Source organism: Pseudonaja textilis, chromosome 1 (assembly GCF_049901715.1).
Source record: "Pseudonaja textilis isolate UNSWEBS1 chromosome 1, rPseTex1.2, whole genome shotgun sequence".
Classification (NCBI taxonomy): domain Eukaryota; kingdom Metazoa; phylum Chordata; class Lepidosauria; order Squamata; family Elapidae; genus Pseudonaja; species Pseudonaja textilis.
The window spans coordinates 18,226,897-18,250,034 of NC_141990.1; the positions used below are offsets into that span (position 1 = coordinate 18,226,897).

Genomic DNA, 23,138 nt, shown 5'->3' on the forward strand with positions numbered 1-23,138 from the left:
CTGCAACTTATGCACACCCATCGATCCCTTTGCAGTGTAGGTATGCATTGATGCCTGCGTGCAGTTGCAGACAAATCTAAATATAGCTTTAAGCAATGACTAAATTATTCTAGATAACCAAACCAAACCAAACCAAATCTAAGACTCTATTCTAAGATTCTATTCCCTCTTTGCAGCAAGTGACTAATAGTGAAGTCATAATGTTTACAATATTAGTACATTCTATATATAATCATTTAAATATTTCACTCCATTTTAATGAGTTTTTAAAGTGGTTGTGGAAAATGCCCATGTCCAAAACGTATTTTGAAATTATTTAACTGAGTTTTCTTTTTAATATTACATATTTTCCTGACTTACCAAATTATCTTGTCATGCGTACTTATGTTTTCTTGTGACATGGTAAGGAGGAGACGTGGTAGATGAATATCAATGAAGAAGGAAAGATCGTTTGCTTCCCAGCCCATATCCAAAAAGTGAAGGAGACACGTCTGCACACAGGACAAGGCAGGTAGTAATGATCTAAACAAGTAATAATAATAATAATTCATTGAAATTGAGTTAGTGTCATCTAGTTGTATGCAGAATATAACTTTCTTTCTAAGTCAAGGTAATGATAGCTCACCATCTCCATTAGTGGAACAGTTGTATTCGGTTCTATCAGTAAGTGTATATAAAAAAAATGAAATGTCACCTAATGGCTATTAATATTAAAAATTCCTGAATCTTACTTCACATGTTGATAAATTTCTCACACTAAATTGAAATCCAACGAAGAAACAAAAAAGAAGCCACTGCATGGAAGTCAGTAAATTTTTGCATACTTATATTGACAATAGCCACTCAGTCTTCCTAAAACTTGATTATTTAAATTTAATGTGACCTGAAAAGATGCCACTGCAGTTTTGTCTGTCTAAAATGTTATCAGAAATGAAGCCGTGCTTTGGTTGTAGTTTAATAACTTATTTAAAATTGATTCAGATACCAGAGTCTTGCTTAACTGTATCAGTCTATGTAGTCCTTAGCTAAAAATTGTATATAACTAAATACATCCAATATAATCACTAAATATATCACTAAATCAGCTTTATATAGTATAGAAACTGATCTGATCTATTAACCGAATTGTGGGAAAGCCAAATTCTGCTTAATTAAGACCTGCTGTTATGCTTGCCATGCAGGTTTCTAAAATGGACATCCAATTTTCAAGAACTCTCTTTCTAAGAGAAAGTTTAATTTGATAGACCAAGACAGTCCAGCTGATTTTTTTAAATAACTCACTGATTGGAATAATAGTTTCTATGAATAATATAATCAAAAGATACCAATTGTGCTGAAATGGATAGGTTAGCATTAAAGATAAAGGATAAAGAAGATACAGAATATTTTTCAACATGGGATTTGTTTTATCAATGATAATAGAGGCAGAAATTAGAAGTTGGAAGAATACCACTATGTACAAGTAAATAATTTTATTAACTATTATTATGTATAACTAAATTGACCCAGACAGTATACTGTTTATTAAGCACTTATATATATAAAAATATGTGTGTGTGTATATATATATATATATTTTCTGAGGTTTTCGCAGGTATTTGTATGTGGATCTTTGGTTATTCAGGTTTTCCCCTGTGTAAAATTGGAAGTGTCTTGGCGACATTTTGATGAACTCTCATTCGTCATCTTCAGGCTTGTGTCTTCGGCTTTGTGCTTCTCGAGAAGCCTGAAGACACAAGCCTGAAGATGACGAATAAGACTTCGTCGAAACGTCGCCACGACACTTCCAATTTTACGTGGGAGAAAACCTGAATAACCAAAGATAGATAGATAGATAGATAGATAGATAGATAGATAGATAGATAGATAGATAGATATAAAGGTACAGTTGTCTGACCCTGTGAATCAACAGTTTTACAGCAACTAATTCAGCAATATCTGAATACAGCAATGAAATAATCTCAGAAACTGATCCACTGTAAACAATACATGGTGATTATTTATTTATAACATTTTTGTAGTATTCATTCCTGATAACTCTGAGAGGCTAACAATCAGCTACATCATTACAAAAAGTTGAATAAAAATCCATATAAAATAATAAAATATCTCAAAGTTTCAGAAAAGTATATGTATGTATGTTTCCAAATTGAGCCAATAAGTTTATAAACTCTCCATCATAGAAGGACCAATGACTACCAAGAAGATCAATTACCAACATAAATAATAACATGAAAGAGTAATTCAGCATGTTTTATTAATAATGCTCATACTTGTCACTGTAGTTGTTAAATCCTTTCAAAGCATTGACCAAGAAGTGAAGCAGCTGGTAGAAGGATTCCCGTATTTCTCGGTGTAATTCAGCCCCACACCCTTCTAAGTGTCCAAAATAGCTGGAAACAAACAAACAAAATAAGGCTAGCAAACTACAACATAAACTCTACACTGGGTGATACCAACATTACATGTGTATATATGGGATATGGGGGTAGGAGATTCCATGGACAAGTGGACATTCCAAAGCACACCAGTCCAACTGTGTATGGTCTAAGTTGATGGAATGTCAGGGGGATGGTTTTCACCATGTCTTACTTTGTGAAGTCTTTCTGGCAAGCTAAAAGCTCCAGCAGGAAAATTATGCAAGGTGGAACAAAACAGTGAGGTTGGCTGAGGGATTTTAGGCACTGGAGGATCATCTTTAGCACTTCCAAAATACTTTTGGCTTGAGCTTTCCTCAAAGCAAGGATTTTCTGGACACTGTGGATAAAACACACACATATCCAAATGTGATGACAGAATACTACCACCACCGTCATATTTAGATGTTGGATGCATGGAACAGAATTCAGAATTTACAGAATCTTGGTATGGAAAAAGCTATATGAATCTTGCCTCAAGTCATGGGTTAAACTTAAGATTAAACAGACTATGTTTTTCTTCTAAATTAGCATAGGATAGAATGGCATAAGTTGCTTATCCTGGAGCACCTGAATGGTTGCCTTTCACTATTCTGTCAAGTCTCAAGTCCTGAGGAGCCAGTTAATACCGCTATCATTTTCACAATGCTCTTACACTTGGGCTGTTGGAAACATAGCTTTCAGTTTGCCATACTTCAAAGATCAATTTATGCAATTTCAAAGAGAAGTTAAGCTCCATATTTGCTTTGTTCTGACATTAATTGGGGCTGTTGTTGAACGTTCAAAGTTAATTTCCTACATTTTTCTTCTATAGAATAATCCACTTGATATCTGCTCTAGAACTATAAACAAAAAATTATTTTCTTTACTAAAATAGGGACTATTTCACTATGTTTGAGTACTGAAATAATTATTAAAATATATTTTCTTTCATTTGCTCCCTCCCTGTTTAATGTCCGGAGTTTGCTTGCCACAACGTATTTTCAATTCTTTATTGACTATAACTTATAGGGTTAAACAACATAGCCACTCCTGGAACTCTAAAGCAGAAAATATGATCAACCCTATGCACAGATTTGCATCCAGGATGCAATTTGGCTCACCTTTCATGGGAAAGAGACCGATCTTTAATGAAATCCAAGATGTCTTTCAAGATGGGATATTTCTCCTTGATGCTGGGTGCAGGTTTAGAGTCTTCCATTGAGCGGAAGGAGAGAAGTCTTAGCCTTCCACGGCTGAATGGAGGCTTGCGGGTTGGGGTAGAAGGGGGGGACAAGGTTTCTTCTGTCTCTGAGGTTTTTTCCAGGGAATTACTTTGGGATGCTGAAGCCAGTTCCCTCTGTGGGGAATCGGGCACTTGTTTTTTCTTGAGTTCAGAGTTCTGACCTCCCTCTGGGAAAGGGAAACCGGTTGCTTCACAAGCAGGTGATGGATGTGAAGCTTGGAAATCTGCTTCTATGACAGAACTTGTCCTATGGCGTTTACCACTAAGGCCTTGCCCTTGGTCCTCCAGATGATCAGAGTTAAGACCTTCAGTCTTGGCCCGTACAGGCAAAAAATTCAGCAACAGAAGACTTTTCTGGATACACTGCTGGGCTACAATGGAAGGCAATATATGTTTTGTAACAATAACACAAGCAACACTCTGCACCCCAGGATCTCAGACTATTCTTGCGATTCTTGTTTAGAAATCTGGAACATCCACCTTTGGAATACAGCATTTCCAAGTGAATGAAAGAAATGAAAGAAATGAATGAATGAATGAATGAATGAATGAATGAATGATGCAGACTATTAAAAAAGCAATACAAATTTAACACACATTAAAGCAACTATTAGAATAATGCTTTGGGTGAGATCTCCTGAAAATTTCAGGGTTGGCCTCAAGCATGTCAGTGCAGTGTTTTGTCAATCCAGGCAATGGAAAACTGAGCGTGGATGCTGTAATTCAAACAGAGCCCAGTGAGCAACAAGACCTTGGGACTACTGAGAGACAGAAAAGAAAAGGTTTCCTCAATCAAGCGAGCAATAGGGAGACGGGGTCTTCCCTCAAGTTCATACCCTAATTTATAGACACTAGAACCTGTTTTTCTCATTTCTAATGCAATTTTTGGATTATAATTTGCTGTTCAGTTAAAGAGTAACTTTCTACAGATACCAATAAGTATTTCTCCTTGGTGAATTTTGTTATTTCTGCAATTATAATATACAGAAATGTCTGTGAATGTTTTTGGCTAATTTTTACTGGATTTTTGCTGATTAATAAGGACGGTTGAAGATTTAGAGATGCGTTTATAGAAAAAGGCACGAAGTATAGAATGAAGAGTTATCTGGTTGTATTTTAAAAGAGAGTGTTAAGTTGATAATGAAGCCGCTTTTGGACTTTTTGTGAGAAAGACAAATGTTCTTCAAAAAGTTCTTTGGAAAATGGACATACTATTAATAACTAATAGGATTGCAAAAAGAGGCGAGTGCAGAAAGAGACTTACCAAGACATTCTGGGTTTACCTCGCTCATCTCACTAGCCTGCTGCTCCTCCCCATTACTTCCTTGGCCCATGAGGAACTTCTGCTTCATTTCCAGCTGCAGAAAAGGGAGTTTAAAAGAGAATATGGCTCACATTAGCCTTTCTCAGATGACATCTCCACAAACATATTTTCTCACAATGAGTGAAGATCAACAGACCAATGGGATTGTATTATAAGTCCACAGCTTTTAAAAAAAAAATCCTAGAAAAATATAAGAATGGGCAATTTAGAGACCTAAGTTTGAAAATGATTAGTTCAGTCAGATTGCATCAGGAAGTATATGACCATTAGTTTGATGAATGGGTTAACAACATAATTTTCATGTCATTTCTTGCCTAAGAAAGGATACCAGTAACTCATCAGGAAAACCAATTGATATATGAAAGATGTGCTTGTCTCAGATACATTTAAGTGGACGTCTTCCTCTTCCAGAAATTTAGTATATTTTGGGGGATAGCACCTGCTAAACATGCTCCCTGACATGTAGAGCAGCAGTCCTCAACCTTTCTGGCTCCATGGAATGGAATGGTGTCGGGGGGGAGGGGGTGGCTTGGTGTGCGCCCGCCACAAATAGAGCATCATGCACTCACATGCAGCTTGCGCAGCCCAGTTCCCAATGGGGCACGGACTGGTACCAGGCTGCAGACTGGCAGTTGGGAACCTCTGATGTTGAGTAGCAAGATTTTATGCTATTTTTAAATGAAAGGTCATTTGGGAGCTCTCACCTGTTTAGGAGTACAATCTGCACAGACATTGATCAATTCCATGAAAAATGAGTTTTGCAGGATTAATTGCCCCATAAAAGTTGGTAATTGATCAAGCAGAGCATTAGAGATATTCAAGCATTTAATCAACATCTGACCAATTCTGAACAGCTCCAAAACAGATCAACTCTGTGACCCACTTAGTAAATGACGAATATATGATAACACTTAGCAGACATCTTACCATCCATATTCTGATCCCATCTGCCAGCAAATATACTTGTGCAAATTCTTCACTTAAAGGAGATTTGCCACCACTATTCACTGCAAGGACAAAAAGATGGAGATAAGATGACACATCCTTTTAATCTAAATTAGTCAAAGAACAAGGCACATCCTTCATACAAGGTGCGAAATCTTTCTAGATCTTTCTTAAAGAGGTGGCAAAGCTTTGCTGAGGAAAAATAGTGAACTGACCTTTCTATCACTTCCAGAATTCCCAACCATCTTGGTCTACGACTTTACAGTACTTTCAGGAATACATGTCTTCCCCTTTCATCTGATTACATCAAGGACCAGAATGATGTGTTACAACCCAACACCCATCTTTCTAAGATCAGGACAACTAGGATCAACCAAGGTATCAAAAGGTCTCCCATCTTTTGAGGTAGAAGAATCACAAAGTAACCTTGCAAATGCACCCCAATCAAATATGATACCCCATTATGGTGTCTTGGAAATTAAACATATCTCAAAACATTCTTCAGAGGAGAATGTTCAAGAGTGGTTTCCCATACTAAGCTTCCTAGGAAAATTTAATTTGTGTACACCTTTCCCTGCCGATAACACTACTGATTTCTGGAGCCTAATGCTTCAGGTTTTCCTTGTATATAAAGTGATGTATGTCAAGATCAAATATTATTTGAAAAAACATGCAAGCTGTACTTTTCTGGTGAATTTTAAATAACAACTTTCTCACCCTGATGACCAGTTAATTTGCTAATCTACAGTTCCCATAATCCTCCAGCTGCCACAACCTCTGAATGTTCACTGTCATCCAGCACATGTGGAGAACATCATGCCACAGAAGGCTGCTATGTAATAAGAGCAGCAGTCTTTGTTATGAATATATATTCACTAATGTAGAAGTTACCATATTTTTGCAGCTTCCCATACAAATCTGGAGAGAGATACACCAAAGCAGCAAATGTAGATTGGACAGCTTGATCGATAGTGGAACCAGCAACTATATCTGTCTTTGGAGCCTGTTTATTACATGCCTGTAAGAGTCCTTTGAAAAGTTCGGAATTTGGCCCACCGAACTCCTGGGCAGGGTCTGACTTTGAGAACTCAAGGAGAAAATTATGGCAGCAGTTGGCATCTGAGTTGACTGCCTAAAAAAGAACATCAGAAGAGATACCGGCATTAACTTCTATTTCAACCCAACTCTAAGTTCCTGAAGATTAATTCTTGCAACATGAACATTAAAACAAATAATGTCATAAAAACTTTTAATCAGTTTGAATAAAAACTTAACATAGATGCAGTAAAAATAATTTTAAGAAATTCAAAAAAAGAAGATATCCTATTTAGATTTAAAAACAGGACCATTAATCTTAAAAATCCATTTTCTACTTTCCTAACTGAAATGGAATTAGAAACCTGCAGTGTTATATCCTCCATTCTCCATTCTTTGCGGATGGTTGGCTTTACCATGAGAAGGAAAAATCAACAAACTAGCCAAGATTTCAACTAAGTTATTCAAGTATCAGTAACAATGCCAATTTATTAAAGAAAATAAAACCCTGATAAATCTGTAGGATCTCAGCACTCTTTGCATTGTGGGTAAATTTCTTATAAAAATCCTATAATTTTAAATTCTATACTGTATAAATAAATCCTTGGTTTGATTTATAGTTCAGCACTCTTATTGTATTAGGCTAATACATATTCCAGGCAAGGAAGTAAAAGAATATCCACAAAAACAAAGATTACATGACAACTGAACATGAACTCTGAAGAAATTCTAAAATTAGTGTAGAAAAAAAGGAGATTCCTCCCACGAATGAAATCTAGCCTAATTACAGTTGCTCCCAGACAGAAATTAAACATACTTTTAATCCAAACTCTATCTGATACAGAATTGTGGCACAGCATTCCAGTCCCTGAATGATAAAACAGCTATCAGAAAAGATGGGGGGGAAAATGATCAAAAGGCTCTCTGAATTGGTGTTACTAAGTAAGTGTAAGTCGCCAACCTTAATACCTTTTTATTTTCCTGTTGAGTTTGGCTTTGTTTTCTGTCTACTGGCATTTGCTCAGAACGCATCCGATGCCTGAAGACAGGTTTCCATAAAGGAGAGTTAAGAACAGCTGTTGCTTCTGTGGGAGGCAATTCTATTTCACTTTCTACTCCTGAAGAGAATAAACACTAAGTTAGATTAGAAGAGGCTTCATCAAATTTAATATATTTTAAGATTATAGTTTGTAATCTATATTTACAAAGATTTCTACAAAGTACAAAATGAAAAGTAAATTCACTATAAAACCCAGCCAATACATATAAACTTTTAGAAATCGGCACTCTTTGCACCCTTGCTCCCATTCCTTCTGAGACTTTCAATATATGCATTCAGTCTTGCCATAGGTTATGGTGTTATTTTTGTTGGATCTTGGATTTCCTGATAGACCAGTACTTCTTTGGGGAACTATACTGGCTAAAGTAAAGTAAAGCACCAGAGGATAGATATCCCTATTCTAATCCCCTTTGTAGCAAAATTATTATCTGTTCCTTTTCTGTCAGGAGGAAGTCCCTAAGCACGGCTTACAACTCAGAGAGGGAGGAAGCGAAGGAGGGGACGGAAGAGGGAGGGGGAGATGCACATCACTTCAGACAAGATAATCGTTTGAGGATAAGTGAGTGGGTGAGATATGGAAACACAGAAATTCTAAATGAATTTAAACAAATGACAAATTCAGCTTTGATGCTGAGTATTTGTTTTAAAGCACATTGCTTAGCTTTTCTTCCACTGTCTCTTAAATGTATAGGCATTTTAAAAATAAACTTTGAAAATAAAAATTGACAAGCCAGCCGTAGTTTTCAGCTGTATCATATCACATCCATGTCCCATCTATAAAAGCATCAAGAATTTGAAAATGAAGGCATTTAAGCTATAAATTACTCACCTTGTGAAGATTTTAACACCATACTCTGTGAGGCGAGGCGCCCCATTAACTTGGCCACAAGAAGATGCAAATCCAGGACCCAAGAAATGTCAACATCAGGCAATCCATAGGCTGTGACAGAGAATTTGTAGCCCCACTCATTATTACTGCTATCAGAGTGAAAAAGAAACTGCAACCGAGGACCAGTTTTGAAGGTCACTTTCTACAGAACAATAAAACAGCCAGATTTTTGTAGGTGTTAACAGGTTAGAAGAACAAGTCAATATCAGATATCAGGGATATGAACATCATCAATATGAATTTCTCGCTTAGAATCTGGAGATTACTCACCTTAGGCCACTTATCTGTTCCAACTTTGGTATCATAGCGAGTTTTGGCTCCTTTGGCATCAGTAAATTCCAGATAATCATACCTACAATGTTTTTGAACAAATTAAAAGGACAAGTCTTAAATGGGCTAATTTTGGCACCCTGTGATTAATCTGGAAAATAAGACATGCAACTGAGCCACAAGACAAATTTTTTTTATTATGGATATTGGCCACCCAAGGTCCATTATGATGCTGAAGGAAAACAGAAAGTTGATATGGAGAAGGGAGTTACATAGCCAGCAGAAGGCTCCAGTAGCAGGACAGCAGAAAGCCCACTCTCCCCATGAAAAGTTACCAAGTGCGTTCTGTTTTTTTTTCCAAATTAGGAAGTGATCTTGGAGTTAAAGAGGACACTTGTCTGAGATGTTTCCTCATGTTTTATTCTTGGCCTGGGCTCAGGTCCCTTTTATTTGACCATTGCCTTGGTAGTCCCAAAGATGCTTTTAAAAGCAACTGGCCTTTCTTGGTTTTTTTTTTTCCTTGAAAGCATTTAGCTTCTTGGAGGACAAGAGAAACATTTTCAAGGAAAAAAATCAAGAAAGCCCAGTTGCCTTTTGAAAAAGCACCTTTGGGACAACCATGACTTGGATGATTGAGAACTTCCATAGACATTGCCTAGTAGCAGCTCTTCCTCCTGTTCTTCAAGGCCATTCCCTCCTCCCTCTACAACAGAGGTCTTTAAACTTGACAGCTTTAAGACTTGTGGACTTCAACTCCCAGAATTCCTCCTCCAGTCATGTTAGCTCAGGAATTCTGAGAGTTGAAGTCCACAAGTCTTAAATTTGCCAAGTTTGAAGACCCTTGCTTTACAAGCACCCTAGTCAATATCTCAGTTTTTTAACTAGATTAAATTGAAGATGCCACTTACTACTAGTGTGATCATCTGAATGCAATAAACTGCAATCCCTACAAGAAACTGATTACCACAATATATTTTCTTGGGTGGCAAACATTAGCAGTAAAGAACTTGATGAGAGAAGTTTTAACATGTGAGACAAATGTTATCGTTCAAAACCATACATTTGTCTTCTTACATTTGGTTCTAGATCTAAAATTTCTGGCTCTGGAAGAAGCAGAGTCCTAGGACTGGTATTACCTGAACAATCTAAGAACCACCTCTTTTTTTTTTTCAGTAGCTTTAAGAACGTAGCTAATAAGGCCAAAAGGAAATATTAACCAAAAAATGTTAATACAGGATTGATCAACTTGCCTCCGCTCCGTTTCACATCTTTCATCAAACTCAACTTCAAAGGAAGTGGCTCCTGGGCACAGAAAGACAGTAACATCATGGCAGTTGTTATCATAGTTATGGGGAGATTCTGTTGTCCATGTTCGTAGTACCACTGGCTGCTCCTGCTGCCAGCTTTCTATACCCATCTGACACAAATAAAACCACAGAGGAGAAGCAGATATTAGTTAACCTCTCTGAAAAACAATTGTGACCACTTATGCAGTGGCATGGAAAATTAATCCAGACCCTCACTTTAGATCCTGACTTGTCTCGTAGCTATGGGCCTGCTCACTCAGGGATCTGTTTCTTTAATTTAAAAGCTGTATCTGACTTTCAAAATTGGATTTTCCTAACCTGGTTAACAACAGATCTTCATATATCAGAGGCTAGAAATCTGTGTTTCAAGTGAAGCCTCTGTAATGCTTTACAGATTTTGGAACATGCTTTAAGCAGGACAGAGAAATGTCAGCTACAAATAGCATAGTTGTAAAAATAGAGCAGTACAGAGCTAAGATTCATTTAATGACTGAATAAAATCAGAGTTTTCAAGTTCTACTCCAGCTACAATAGATACTTATTTTTTTGGATACTATCTTTTCATTCAGAGCATGGTAACGTTTACGAAGTACTCACTCTTCCTATTTTTCCCCAATATAATATTAGCATGAGGTAGGTTGAACTGAAGAAAAAAAAGCCTGACTGGCCCAAGGAGATTCTATGATTCAGAATAAACTAGAAAGTGGGTCTGTCACTCCTTATTTAACATATGAGCCACCACCTCACACTTGTCCCAGAATCTCAGGTTATCTCTCTGAACTCCCAGGAATGTACTCCACATATTTTCTTAGTCTTAAAATCTTTTAACAGCCTATCAGCATTTTGCAACAGATCCTGGAATAGAACAGGTAACCAAAAAGCTGAGATACCAGAAGAATGTGTTCCAACTGAAGATAAAAATTTCCTAAGTACCCAGAAGCCTGCAATCTACTTAAGAGCTTCACTATGACTTCTTATCCACAGTGTTGGTACTGTATTACAATACCGGCATTTAGTTAAAAACGAAATATTGTTAAGCATTTGTATTGTTTTCCTCTCAGGTTACCTTATTTGGACAATTTTCAGGCTCTGCAGACAGATCATTCAATAATTTTGTCAATGTGCCAACATCTTGCAGGAGGCTCCCATGGGGGATGTCTAAAATGCAGAAATCCTGCAGAAAGATAATCTAGGGAACACATAACGCATCTGATGTTAACACTTACAAAAAGAGGCACCAAACTGGAAATAAGCAAGTGCTGTAGGAACTCATTCAGCTCACTCACCAGCTGACGAACTACCATGGCAAAAACAGAGTTGCTTAATTTTTCCACAGTGGTTTTCACACTGTATTGAGATAGGAGAGAATCTAAAATTGTCTTAATAGTTGACAGGAACTGTTGCACATCTAGATAGAAAAAGAGAACAAGGCAACAGTTAGAGGAAATATCAGCAACAAGATTCTGTCACTAAGTGCCCACTAACTATATTGGATTACATCTCTCCACATTTTCAAACAGACTAAATTGTTGGTGACTACTTATGATTATTATCTCAGATACATTACTCACATTTTGTAAGGATTTCTTTGGCAAGACGTTTAGATGCTGCATCACTGCCTTTAAGTTGCAAGTAACACCAAGACAGGAGGCTACCCTGTACTGACCAGAATAAGGATGAGAGAACCGGGCCAGTATCTTGCAAGACAACGTCCTTCATCAACATTTCACACTGGGGGAAAATCAGTTAAGTTTCAAAGTTGTTAGAAATCAAAACTAAAAATTAAGCAATTAGAATAAAATGCACACCCTTTTCTTGGCCTGAGAGTGATCACATTTTCTACTTGGGGATCAGAAGAGGTATGGAACCAATGAGCAGATAGATGCTTTTCAGATACTTTCCCCTGCTTCCTGAGGTTTTAGAGAGTTTAAGAAACACAGCCAGTGCTTTAATATTGCCTGCCCTTTAATCCTTGCCTCAAAATTAGCACCTCTCAGATTGATTTGGGGAAGGATTCCAGGGTTTTTAAGGGATATAATTTCAATCCCTTAAGGTCCCTCACGAGAAATCTGTATCCAAAAATTTCAGTCCCATTTTCTCAAAGAGTATGCCAGGTGCAAATGACGTCTTAGAGGTTATTTCCCTGTGAGCTGCCATCCCTGAATTAGAACAACTAACTGGAGGAATTGATATTCAACATCACATTTCCCCCCCACTTATTATTTTTAAATGCATAACATAACAAAAACTGCACTTTTTAAGTCTTAAGTGTCAAGAATAATTAAGCAAGGTAGACAATCTTTTGGCAGTCAATAGTCAAATCTGACTGAGATGAAGGGATTGAGGATCATAAAATGGGTGGGATAACATCATATAAGTAAACTGGATATGGCTATTTGGATTTTTAAAAAAAATCTGTGAAACAGCATTGAATCATTAAGTTTAACTTGATTTCCTATCAGAAATCAAAATGAAACAGTTTGTTGGCCAGCTAGCTACCATTTCAACTTGGTCATAGTTCTTTTAAATACGTTTAATTATAATTAAATATAATTTTAATTGAAACAAAATCAGTTTTCTGCTGGTTCTTTCTCCTGTTTTGGGAAGGGCAATGCTTAATGCAGATCTGAAATGTCAAATGTGACACTTCACCCCAAAAAATTAGGCATCCTTACTTCACCATAACTTCACAATCTGCAACCGATTGTTTAATTTAAAAATGCTGTAAAATAGGGCTATTATATTAAAAAGAGCTTATTACTAAAAACATACAAAATTTATGTTCAGCTTTGGTTATGACCAACAAAAACCCAGCTTTATTGGTAATTAAATGTGCCAGTAATTTTTTGCAAATTCAATCAATATTGTCACCTTAAGAGTATTTATTGGAAAAAAAACCTGATACACCTGTTCTGTAACTATTGGAACATATTGTCAGAAGTAGCTTTCACAGACTTCCCAGAAATAATATATAAATTATCACTTCCATATGGGAAAAACATTTTTAAAAACTACAACCTCTTTTGACATCACCATCAGGAGAGTCTTCATCACTGTTAGCACTTGAGTAACATCAACATCTGCAGAAGTTCCTTTATCTGGTAATAGCAGAAGTCCTCCTGGATCCTGATCACTGGCAAAGAAGATTTCCATCGTAATGTATTGTTAATTACCAAACACTCTAGAGCAGGGTCACAGTTCTTTCAAATATGTTTAATTATAATTAAATATAATTTTAAATGAAAGAGCTTTGCTGGATGAGGAACTCTTAGAGTTGAAGTCAACAAGTCTTAAAGTTGCCAAGGTTGGAGACCCCTGCTCTAGATGGAACATCCATTTTCAACAATTGGAATTGGCAACTGGTTAATCTTTAGATCAGTATTCCCCAACCATGGCCACTTCCAGGCATATGTATTTCAATGGCCAGAATTCTTATCAATGGCCATGCTGGCTATGGAATTCTAGGAGTAGAAGTGCACACACTTGGAAATTGCCAAGTTTGAGAAAAACTGCTCCAGATAATGCAGAATTCAACGTCAGCCACCACCGCTAGCATGAGCAATAAAAGGGGATACTAGGATCTATCATTCAGCCAATTTGGTCCAGTGGTTATCACACTAGGCTAGAAAGTAAGAGTTCATGAAAGCCAGCTGAGTGCCATGAAAGCCAGCTGAGTGACCTTGGGTTAGTCATTCTCTCTCAACCCAACTTACATCATAGGGTTGTTGTTGTGGGGACAATAGGAGGAGGAAAGTGTGCTGAATATGTTCGCCACCTTGTGTTATTTGTAAAAATAATAAAGATGCTATAGGAACAAACAACAAATATAACAAACATATGAATGGCTGCAGGTTTTAAAATAGAGCCATGTATTTTTCAATCCTTATGGCCACAGTTTATCTTTTAAAGTAATTCAGATGAAGTTCCTATATTAACCATATCTATTTTTTTGTTTCCCGAGTCAGCAATCTCATTCTGATGATCTGCAGGTTCATACCACAAAATGCCAGATATAAAAATGTTTTTTAAAAAATGCTAATGAGATAATTCAGTCAAGAAACGCAAAGATTAGCTTGCTTACCTAAAATAAGCACAAAGCGATTTGAAAGTAAGTTGCGCAGATGGATTGTGTTTCTGCTCTGTAATATTATTCTGTAGAATAGAAAAGGCTCTTTTAAAAATAAATCTCACAAGCATAAAGTTTTGGCAACAGAAAAAATAAGCCTCAAAGGATTGTCGGGTAGATGCAAAATGGCAGGGATGGAATATAGATAGCGTTATTTACAACGAACATGTACAAGATAAAATAGAGTTAATAAATATTACAACTAATAAAAATGTGTTTCTGGTAGGAAAGTTGAGGTAGATTGGACAGAAGATGCATGCATCTAAAGAATCTAATCTTAAAAAGTACTTTTAAGTAACAGATACAACAAAAGCTACATTTCACTGATCTACACAACATACCAGCATTGCAAAGAGCTGCTGCCGCCTGGTATGTCTCTGGGGGAAAAAGATGGCCGCTCCATTCAGTAATGTGTTAGTCACTTCCTGCTTCAGAGTCTTCAGTGGTGTGGACTCACTGTCACTGTTAACAACTGTGTGTTAAAAAAGATAAAAATATGCTGGCCCAATAAACCATTTTGAATTCCAATTCCTTTTCCTGCTGTTTTTATTCTAACTTAATAATCTCATCTCATACAGGTATTCCTAGATATACGACCACCATTGAGCCCAAAATTTCTGTTGCTAAGTGAAGCAGTTGTTCGGCGAGTTTTGCCTCACTTTACAATCTTTCTTGCCACAGTTGTTAAGCGAATCACTGAAGTTGTTAAGTTAGCAACACACAGTTGATAAGTGAGTCTGGATTTCCCCATGGAATTTGCTTGTCAGAAAGTTGCAAAGGGGGATCACGTGACCCTGGGATATGACAACCATCATAAATATGAGCCAGTTGCCAAGTGTTTTAATTTTCATCATGTGACCATGGGGATGCTACAACAGTCATGAGTGTGAAAAACAGTCACAAGTCACTTTTTTCAGTGCTATTGTACTTGAACAGTCATTAAATGAACTGTTATTAAGTCAAGGACTATCTGTATTTCCTCTATTTCTTTAAGACCCACCAAGAAGATACCAATTAAGGGTATCTTTGTTTTGGGAGGATAAATTACAGTCTACAATTAGTATGTAACAATTTCAGCAGCTGTACCAATTTGTAATAGCCAGGCTGGAAGATGACTTCCACCCCAGCAGAAAATAGCTAATATGAAGTGGCTTAGGATTGAACCTGTATGAAATGAGGCTTGGGCTCCAACAAATAGGAGATTAAATAGAAATTTAAATAAAGATTAACAGATATTCTTATGCACAAGGTCCCTGCTTTTTTTTTTTTAATTCTGTGAGTTAAGAAGAAACTGGCCACAATAAGAAGCTAGCGGGGAGACTATAAATAGGTGAACTTCAGGTACAGTTAGTTTTCCTCCTTCCCCAGCAGAAAGCTAACTCAACTCCAAGTGCCAGCCATCTTGGGATCTGAGGTTAGGTGTCTGTCATGGAATCAAGAATCAGTATGATATTCTTCTTGTTACCAGGAATTTCATAGCAATTGCATTTCCTTTCCATAACTCCTTGAAGAATTGCCAGCCTCCCTGCTCTATAAATACCTCACATTATTGTATTAAAGGAAGAAGCTGCAGCTACATGGAATCCATGGATTGCAGTGAAAGATAGGAATAATCACCTTCACACAAATGTTTATAAAGTTCCTCTGCTGCTTCTGTACTTTCAAGAGTTGTTTTCTGAGCAGCTTTCTCAGTCTTTGCAGCCTTGGGATCTGATGTAAGCATTGAGAAACAACTCTGAAGAAGCTGTAAGAGCACGGCCTGAGCATCAATGCATTCTTCTCTTGGACTACAAGGAGAAGCCGCAAAACAATTGTCATGAAACAATAGTTGACAGTAATTCAGAGTTTAAAAAGCTTTCCCTAAATACATAACCAAGCCTAGAACCTTATGTTGTTTAACTTCCTATATGCCAATCAGTAGAAAGTCTTTATAACACATGTTTGTGGGAGTTAATAAATGCCACTGGAAGGCCCTGAATTCTGGAAAATGCAATACTTGCTTTAGATTTTTATTTTTCTCAACTGTATATTGATTTCCTTTTAACAACAGCATTGTGCCTGCTGACAATTGCAAATGTGGTTTATCGTTTATTATAACTTACCAGTTTCACATCTTCCAATCTGCTGATTTGTTGCACCCAACAGGACAGTGTGATTCTACTCATGTATTTGACAATAGACCAAAGCTGAAGGTTTTGCTCACTGTTGATAACTACCACAATGATAACCCAGCATTCAATTAACTATACTGATTTTTGTTTAATATAATGGAAAGGGACCTACTTTTGGTGAAGTTTACTATAAAAATTCCAGAAAAGCTTTAAATCCAGGCCTGTGAAGTCCAGATATGATTTATACCGTTGACCACTTTCCTTCTTCTGAACCTATAAGAGGAATTACTAAATAATAAAATGGAAAAGAATTTGATTTGAAATAGATTTTGTTGGGACAAAAAGCGCAGCTTTTAAATAGAATGAGCGGGAACTGATTTTGCATCATGCACTTGATGATCTGCCATTTGCTGAAATGGAATCCAATCCCTGAATGCTAATTGCATAATACACCTGAAAGTCTGAAATGGGCCATATAATCATGTACTTGTTATTACCTTAGCTATACTATCTAGTTATTGACTACTTTTGAAGTATATTCAAAGTGTTAGGATACTATAGACTGGATGTCATCAGGAGCTGCATTATCATTCTAGATCATCTTTCTAACCATAGACCCCACTGCCACACCCAGCTATGATGGAAGAAACTCAGATATTTAAATGCAACTGGTCAAATAAAAATGCCTCAAATTGCAAAACTGCATTCTGACTCCAGTTAATCCTTTGATAATTCCTCTGCATAACTGAATTCCATACAAAATGGGTTTTACTGAAATTTTGCATCCTTTTATATTGTCGTTCTTGACAAGATCCTTTGTTTTTAAGAGCTTATTAACTTGTCATCAATGTGTCTTTACAAAACACTCTACAGAAGAGAAGTTACAATGAACAGAATGCCACATACCAAGTCTTGTGCAAGTTGTTGAATGAAGGAGAGAGTTTTTAGAAGAAGAGTCATCCCACAAACGGTATCACCATTTAGTCTGTCACATTCCCTACAGATTTTGTTTCTGCTAGGTTCTTCAGATGCTGACCGAATATAACCAAAGACACTTAAGCCTTGTACTCCGAGCCGTTCAGCTTTCTCTTGTCTGGTGCATAAGAACTTTATCATCAAGTACTAGAAAAGAACAGAAAACTAACATGAGTCTAAACAATTTTCATTAAAAAAGACTACATCATTTCACACTAAGATTTACAAGCACAATCCTGCTAAGAAATATGGTTAGCTGTGCTGTTTGATCCATTTTCAGTTCTTTTAACATCAACATATGAGTTCTGAATCCATAAGACTAAAATGTTTAATTCGGGTCATTACAGAATAGCTTCTTTCCTGTTGGGGGCAATGCCTTTAACACAATGCCTGTTGCAGCATTTAGCACACATCTAAAATAGTGTGTGACTTTTTACATTAGACCAGGAATGTGTAATTAGCATTAGATCAAGGCACTTAATGTTAAAGAATGCAGGATAAGGATGCATTTTAGGGAGGGCAATCATTAGGGCTTTAAATATCTTAAAACTTTGCAATAATTACATTTTGCTCCTTAAATTGCTATCCAAAACCCTGAAAAACAACAAAAAAGGCTGAATTCTGGGACCACCCACAATGTGTGTGAGGCAAGGACAGATATAAGAGAAGCTAATAGAACATTTGTGGCCCCAGATTACACCTCTGCTTTAAAGCTATACTTTGTTATGCTCAAATATATATAGATTTACTCTATTAACAGCAAGAATGCAACAGTCCCTAATACAAACAGTTCAAATTTGCACAGAGTAACAGTCACCAAATTGGGATAACAATGGAAAAATTAAAACACAACCATAGAATGCTGCTGTTTGTAATGCTGCCTTTAGCTCGATGTGACTGAGATATCTAACTGCAAATTAATGTACCTTCCTCCATTAGGCCTGATATATAATTCATGTATTTATTAGATTAACACCCTACCTTTATTTCTGAATAACTCTAGAACAGGGATCTCCAAACTTGGCAACTTTTAAGACTTCGGGACTTCAACTCCCAGAATTCCCCAGCCAGCATAGCCCACAAGTCTTTAAGTTGCTAAGTTTGAAGACCCCTGCTCTAGAAGGTGCAAAAAATGCTTCCACCTCTTACTTTTCCTATAATGACAACTTAGTGAAGTGGGTTGGGTGGAAAGAAAGTTGTGGTCCAAAGCTACCCTGCCACCTTTCACAACTATGAGAAGAGTACAACCCAGTCTTCCAGTTTCCACTTTCTATTTCTGCACAACTGAAACAGAACTATTACATTAAGACTCAATCTTGGTACAGTCCTTCCTAGCAATGCCTAATAACCAAGTTGAGATATAGACCACATTAATTTAATATGGATAGACAAAGTTAGCCAGGATTTAGGATTAACTAGGAACAGGGAATGAACTGAAGCATTGACCCATTTGGCTCCTTCTGACAATGGATGTAGCGAACTACAGACACATATCCTGTGGTTTGCTGATTAAATCATTTGAACAAGGAAGCCACGATCACACTGCTGAGGTGGCCAAAGATCTTCCTGGAATGTGCCTAGCAATCTCTGTGCTTTCCCTTCCCCCATGTAAGACCAAACAGCACATTAATACTCTCTATCTACAGCACAGCACACCATACCAGACACCAGACTTTCCTGCTATAAAGTAGGATTAAGTTTCCAGCTATAAGACTGGAAACATTGGGGGCATTTAATAATATCCAAACCAGTATGTTTTTCTGTTTGCTTGACCTCCAAGACTTTTGGTTTGGCTAGTAAGTCCAACCAAGAAGTTGTATGCATCTCACTGAACCACCACTGAACCTATAAGGTAATAGATTATTCTTTTATGTCTGGATATGTGATACAATGAGAGACAGTATGATACAGTGTACTTTCCTTAATTCTAAGAAAGCACCAGGTGACTTTGGGCCAGTTACTCTCTCTAGGCCGAGTTCCTGTTGTGAAGATAAAAATGAAGGGATATCCTCACACAAGTCATCTTGAGCTTTCAGAGGAAAGACGCCATGCATATCCATAGACAAAGAGACAGTGTGTCCGTTTTACCTTAGATATTCTACACTGCTGCATTTTGACTTCTACTTCATCCCATTCCTCTTCCATTTCAAACCATCCAACAGGATCTTCCTCTCCAAGTTCATCACATAGAGTGCTACTTCTGGAAAACAGGCAGCATAAAAAAAAATAATACTTGTACTTTATAAAAAGTACCACTTATCTCCAGAGGGCTAGAATAAAGGGTTCCCAGTACTGAGCTTCTTTTTCTGGGGAAGATTCAAAGGAACGGAAAGACTGGCTGAATAATCCAAAAGCATTGCTGCACTAAGGAAAATGACAGCAAGGTGTGCCCAACCTCCTGCTCAGTGTGGAAATCCAAACTAAATCATCTGCAACTAATTTCTATTTTGTCTTGAACAAATTCTGTGAAAGCCCACCAGTTTGCTGCGTAATGGGTTCCACTGTCACATTGTTTTTACTTTTAGCAAGAATTTTCTAATATTCAGTTGCAGTAATAACTAAAATCCATTCTTCCATATACGGCATTTTGGGATTATTCAAACAGGTCCTGATCCTTTCACATCGTAAGGGTCTCGACTTAAAACTGTCTGTTTAGTGACCAAAGTTACAAGACCACTAAAAAAAAGTGACTTACAACTGGTCCTCGAACCTATGACCACTGCAGCATCCCCACAATCGCCTGATTAAAATTTGGCCACTTAGCAACCAGCACCTATTTACGATGGTTGCAGCGTTCTGGGTTCATGTGATCACTACTTGCAGCCTTCCCAGCCAGCTTCCAACAAACGATGACAATGGGGGGGGGGGGCAAATTCACCTAACAGCCTTGTGATTCATTTAACAACTACAGTGATTCACTTAGCAATCCTGGCAAAAAAGTCATAAAAATCAGGCACGACTCACTTAACAACTACCTTGTTTAAGCAATGGAAATTCTGGTTCAAACTGTAGTTGTAAATCAAGGACAACCTGTATTTTTTTTAAGGCAAAGATATTCATGCTTATCATTCCTTTTTGGCATGATTTGTGCAGCATGACAAGAAGCACGGGCTAGGGGGAAGATAAGCTGGAACAAGAGCCGACAGAGATGAGAGAGTGGCTCCATTGGCCTTGGAGGAAACTAGGGAAGGGCACAGCCAGTCCAGGCAGAGCTTTTCAGGATTAGAAAGGCTTGTAGACAAGGAGCAGCAGCAGAGATAGAGCTCAGGCGGAGAGCAAGGACCATCTCCTCCTGATCCGAGAGCACAGAGAGAAGAGAGAAGGCGAGAACAATGCAGACTGAGCAGGCAACGAGGGAGGAGAGTGCCCCACCCCCCTTCACAAGGCACACCTGGGGACAGATGTAAGGAGGTGCTGGTGGGAGGAGCATTTGTTGGGAACAAGCGTTGAATCTGTGGAGCCTCGTGTGCACTTGCCAACGCCTGGAGATTACTGTGCTCTGTCTTGTGGGGATTGCCCAGTTTGCCTGCTTCACTGAACTTCTTGCTCTGGTTACTGTTTGGGCTAACCTGGCTTATTGGACTACTAGCAGCCAGAGGCTTTTGAAGGTGCGTGTGAGAACTTTGCTACAGGACCTGTAGTAAAGGTGGGGACGTTTGGGGGCAAAGTTGGAACAATAAAGGGGAGTTAGACCTGTTATCTGGCTGTGTTGCTTTTGTGCCACACCCTGGTCATCACAGAAATGATCTTGTGGATCAACTGGTCAAATGTGACACTTTAAACTGGAATTGACTGTTGGGATTGTGTCTTCTGTCCCAACAGACTGTCATGCTTAGTTTTCAGGGAAATGTCACAAGTCAAAGAGCCTGCATAGAAAGTCCCAGTTGTCGGTCTTTTCAGTTAAAAAGAGCAAGCAAGCAGTGATAGGCAAGGCTTTTGTCTACTGAGCTCCTGGGGAGTTACTGTCAATGAAAGAAGCTTATAGGCTAACTTAATAAAAGGCGGTTTAACATAATATGTGAATGAGGCACATTTGTTTTATACGTACCTTATTTTTAGGAAGTGTCGGAAATCCTCTAGTTTCCATTTGTCATAGCTCTCGAATCTTTTGAAATGCTTATCTGCATGAAATTTATCTGAAGAGGAATTGTAAGCAAATACCAGTCCGCATCGGGCTCCAATTGCTCCTCTCCGCACCTATCAGGAAAAAAAAGGATGTTTAGCATTGCGCAAACCAAGAGGAGAAAAATTAAATGACTCTTCTGAGATTAGCTCACATAAGCTCCATATAATCTTATTCAACATAAATAATACTCTTCTCAACTTTCAAATTGATTTGATGCATTATCTGACTCATTCATTAAAGTAGAGGATACAAATATTCACTGCTTGTTAATTTCATAATCCTCATCCTCATTTCAGCCATTGTCTATCCACTACACAGGATGAAGGCCTCTTCCGCATGTCCCCAACCAATACGGTCCTGAGCTTTCTTTTGACAATTGGGCCCACAATACTTGCTGATGTTGTCAGATCCATCTTGTTTTATGTCTCTTTCTTGGATGCTTTTTATCAAGTGGGATCCATTCTATGACTGCCTTGGTCCACCTACCACCAGTTCTTCTTGCTATGTGACCAGCCCGTTTCCATTTCAATTCTTAAACAAAATGTTATTATTATGGGTTCCCTACTGCTATTGTTAATATTTTATTGTTTGATATATACGTTCTACAAACTTGTTTCCCCCATTTTTTAATATCAGACTAAACCTTAAAGCTTACAAGAAGTTAAATTAGCAAAACTTTATCTTACTGATAAAGACCATGCAATTAAAAAGCAAAACAAAGAGATTCACAAAGAATATTTAAGAAGCGCATTCGGACCTTGATTCTGATTTGTGTGACCTGGAAGGCTGATTCTGTCCCAGTTGAGAGAATGATGCTGGCCTGTCTTTTTCCGGTCTCTGTCAGAAAGCCTTTGGATAAAGCAGAATATCTGGAATATTCAGAACAAACTTTTCCACATTGATACATGTTCGTTTGAGACTATGCAATTGGTATGCACATTAATTAAAACTTAACTGTGTCTAAGAATTAAGTTCGCAATTGGAGTGTGCTCTTGGAACTTGCTTTACTCCTGATGGCTGGCTAGTGTATAAAATGCAGGGATGGTCCTCACTTAATGACCACTCATTCAGTGACTATTCAACCTTACAACAGCACTGAACAAGTGATACTTAAGATCGGTCCTCGAAGTTCTGGGTGGACATATGTAATGTCATCACAATCTCGGTGCTCGGTGACTGGCTCACATTTACAACATCACAAGTGTCTTATGGTCATGTGATCACCATTTGTGACCTTGACTGCTTGCTTTCAACAAGCAAATTTAATGGGGGAAACCAGTAGGAGGTTGTAAATGGCAGGTATGTGATGTTGCAAGAATTGCCTAACA

General features: G+C 37.7%; 1 protein-coding gene across 1 annotated transcript in view; it reads right to left on the reverse strand.

Annotated features, from left to right (window-relative positions):
- ZZEF1 (zinc finger ZZ-type and EF-hand domain containing 1) overlaps positions 1-23,138 on the reverse strand; it is a 68,260-nt gene that overhangs the window by 26,216 nt on the left and 18,906 nt on the right. Inside the window, exons 10-32 of the mRNA XM_026708690.2 lie at positions 22,568-22,659; positions 21,733-21,881; positions 19,773-19,884; positions 17,616-17,831; positions 16,882-16,982; positions 16,216-16,385; positions 14,940-15,070; positions 14,554-14,624; positions 13,491-13,605; positions 12,044-12,203; positions 11,759-11,880; positions 11,539-11,661; positions 10,416-10,582; positions 9,166-9,247; positions 8,836-9,037; positions 7,916-8,064; positions 6,803-7,043; positions 5,894-5,973; positions 4,907-5,000; positions 3,521-4,013; positions 2,593-2,757; positions 2,274-2,393; positions 361-522 (exon numbers count right to left, since the gene is read on the reverse strand). Coding sequence (XP_026564475.2) covers positions 361-522; positions 2,274-2,393; positions 2,593-2,757; positions 3,521-4,013; positions 4,907-5,000; positions 5,894-5,973; positions 6,803-7,043; positions 7,916-8,064; positions 8,836-9,037; positions 9,166-9,247; positions 10,416-10,582; positions 11,539-11,661; positions 11,759-11,880; positions 12,044-12,203; positions 13,491-13,605; positions 14,554-14,624; positions 14,940-15,070; positions 16,216-16,385; positions 16,882-16,982; positions 17,616-17,831; positions 19,773-19,884; positions 21,733-21,881; positions 22,568-22,659 — 3,517 coding nt within the window. The remainder of the gene's footprint in view (positions 1-360; positions 523-2,273; positions 2,394-2,592; positions 2,758-3,520; positions 4,014-4,906; positions 5,001-5,893; positions 5,974-6,802; positions 7,044-7,915; positions 8,065-8,835; positions 9,038-9,165; positions 9,248-10,415; positions 10,583-11,538; positions 11,662-11,758; positions 11,881-12,043; positions 12,204-13,490; positions 13,606-14,553; positions 14,625-14,939; positions 15,071-16,215; positions 16,386-16,881; positions 16,983-17,615; positions 17,832-19,772; positions 19,885-21,732; positions 21,882-22,567; positions 22,660-23,138) is intronic.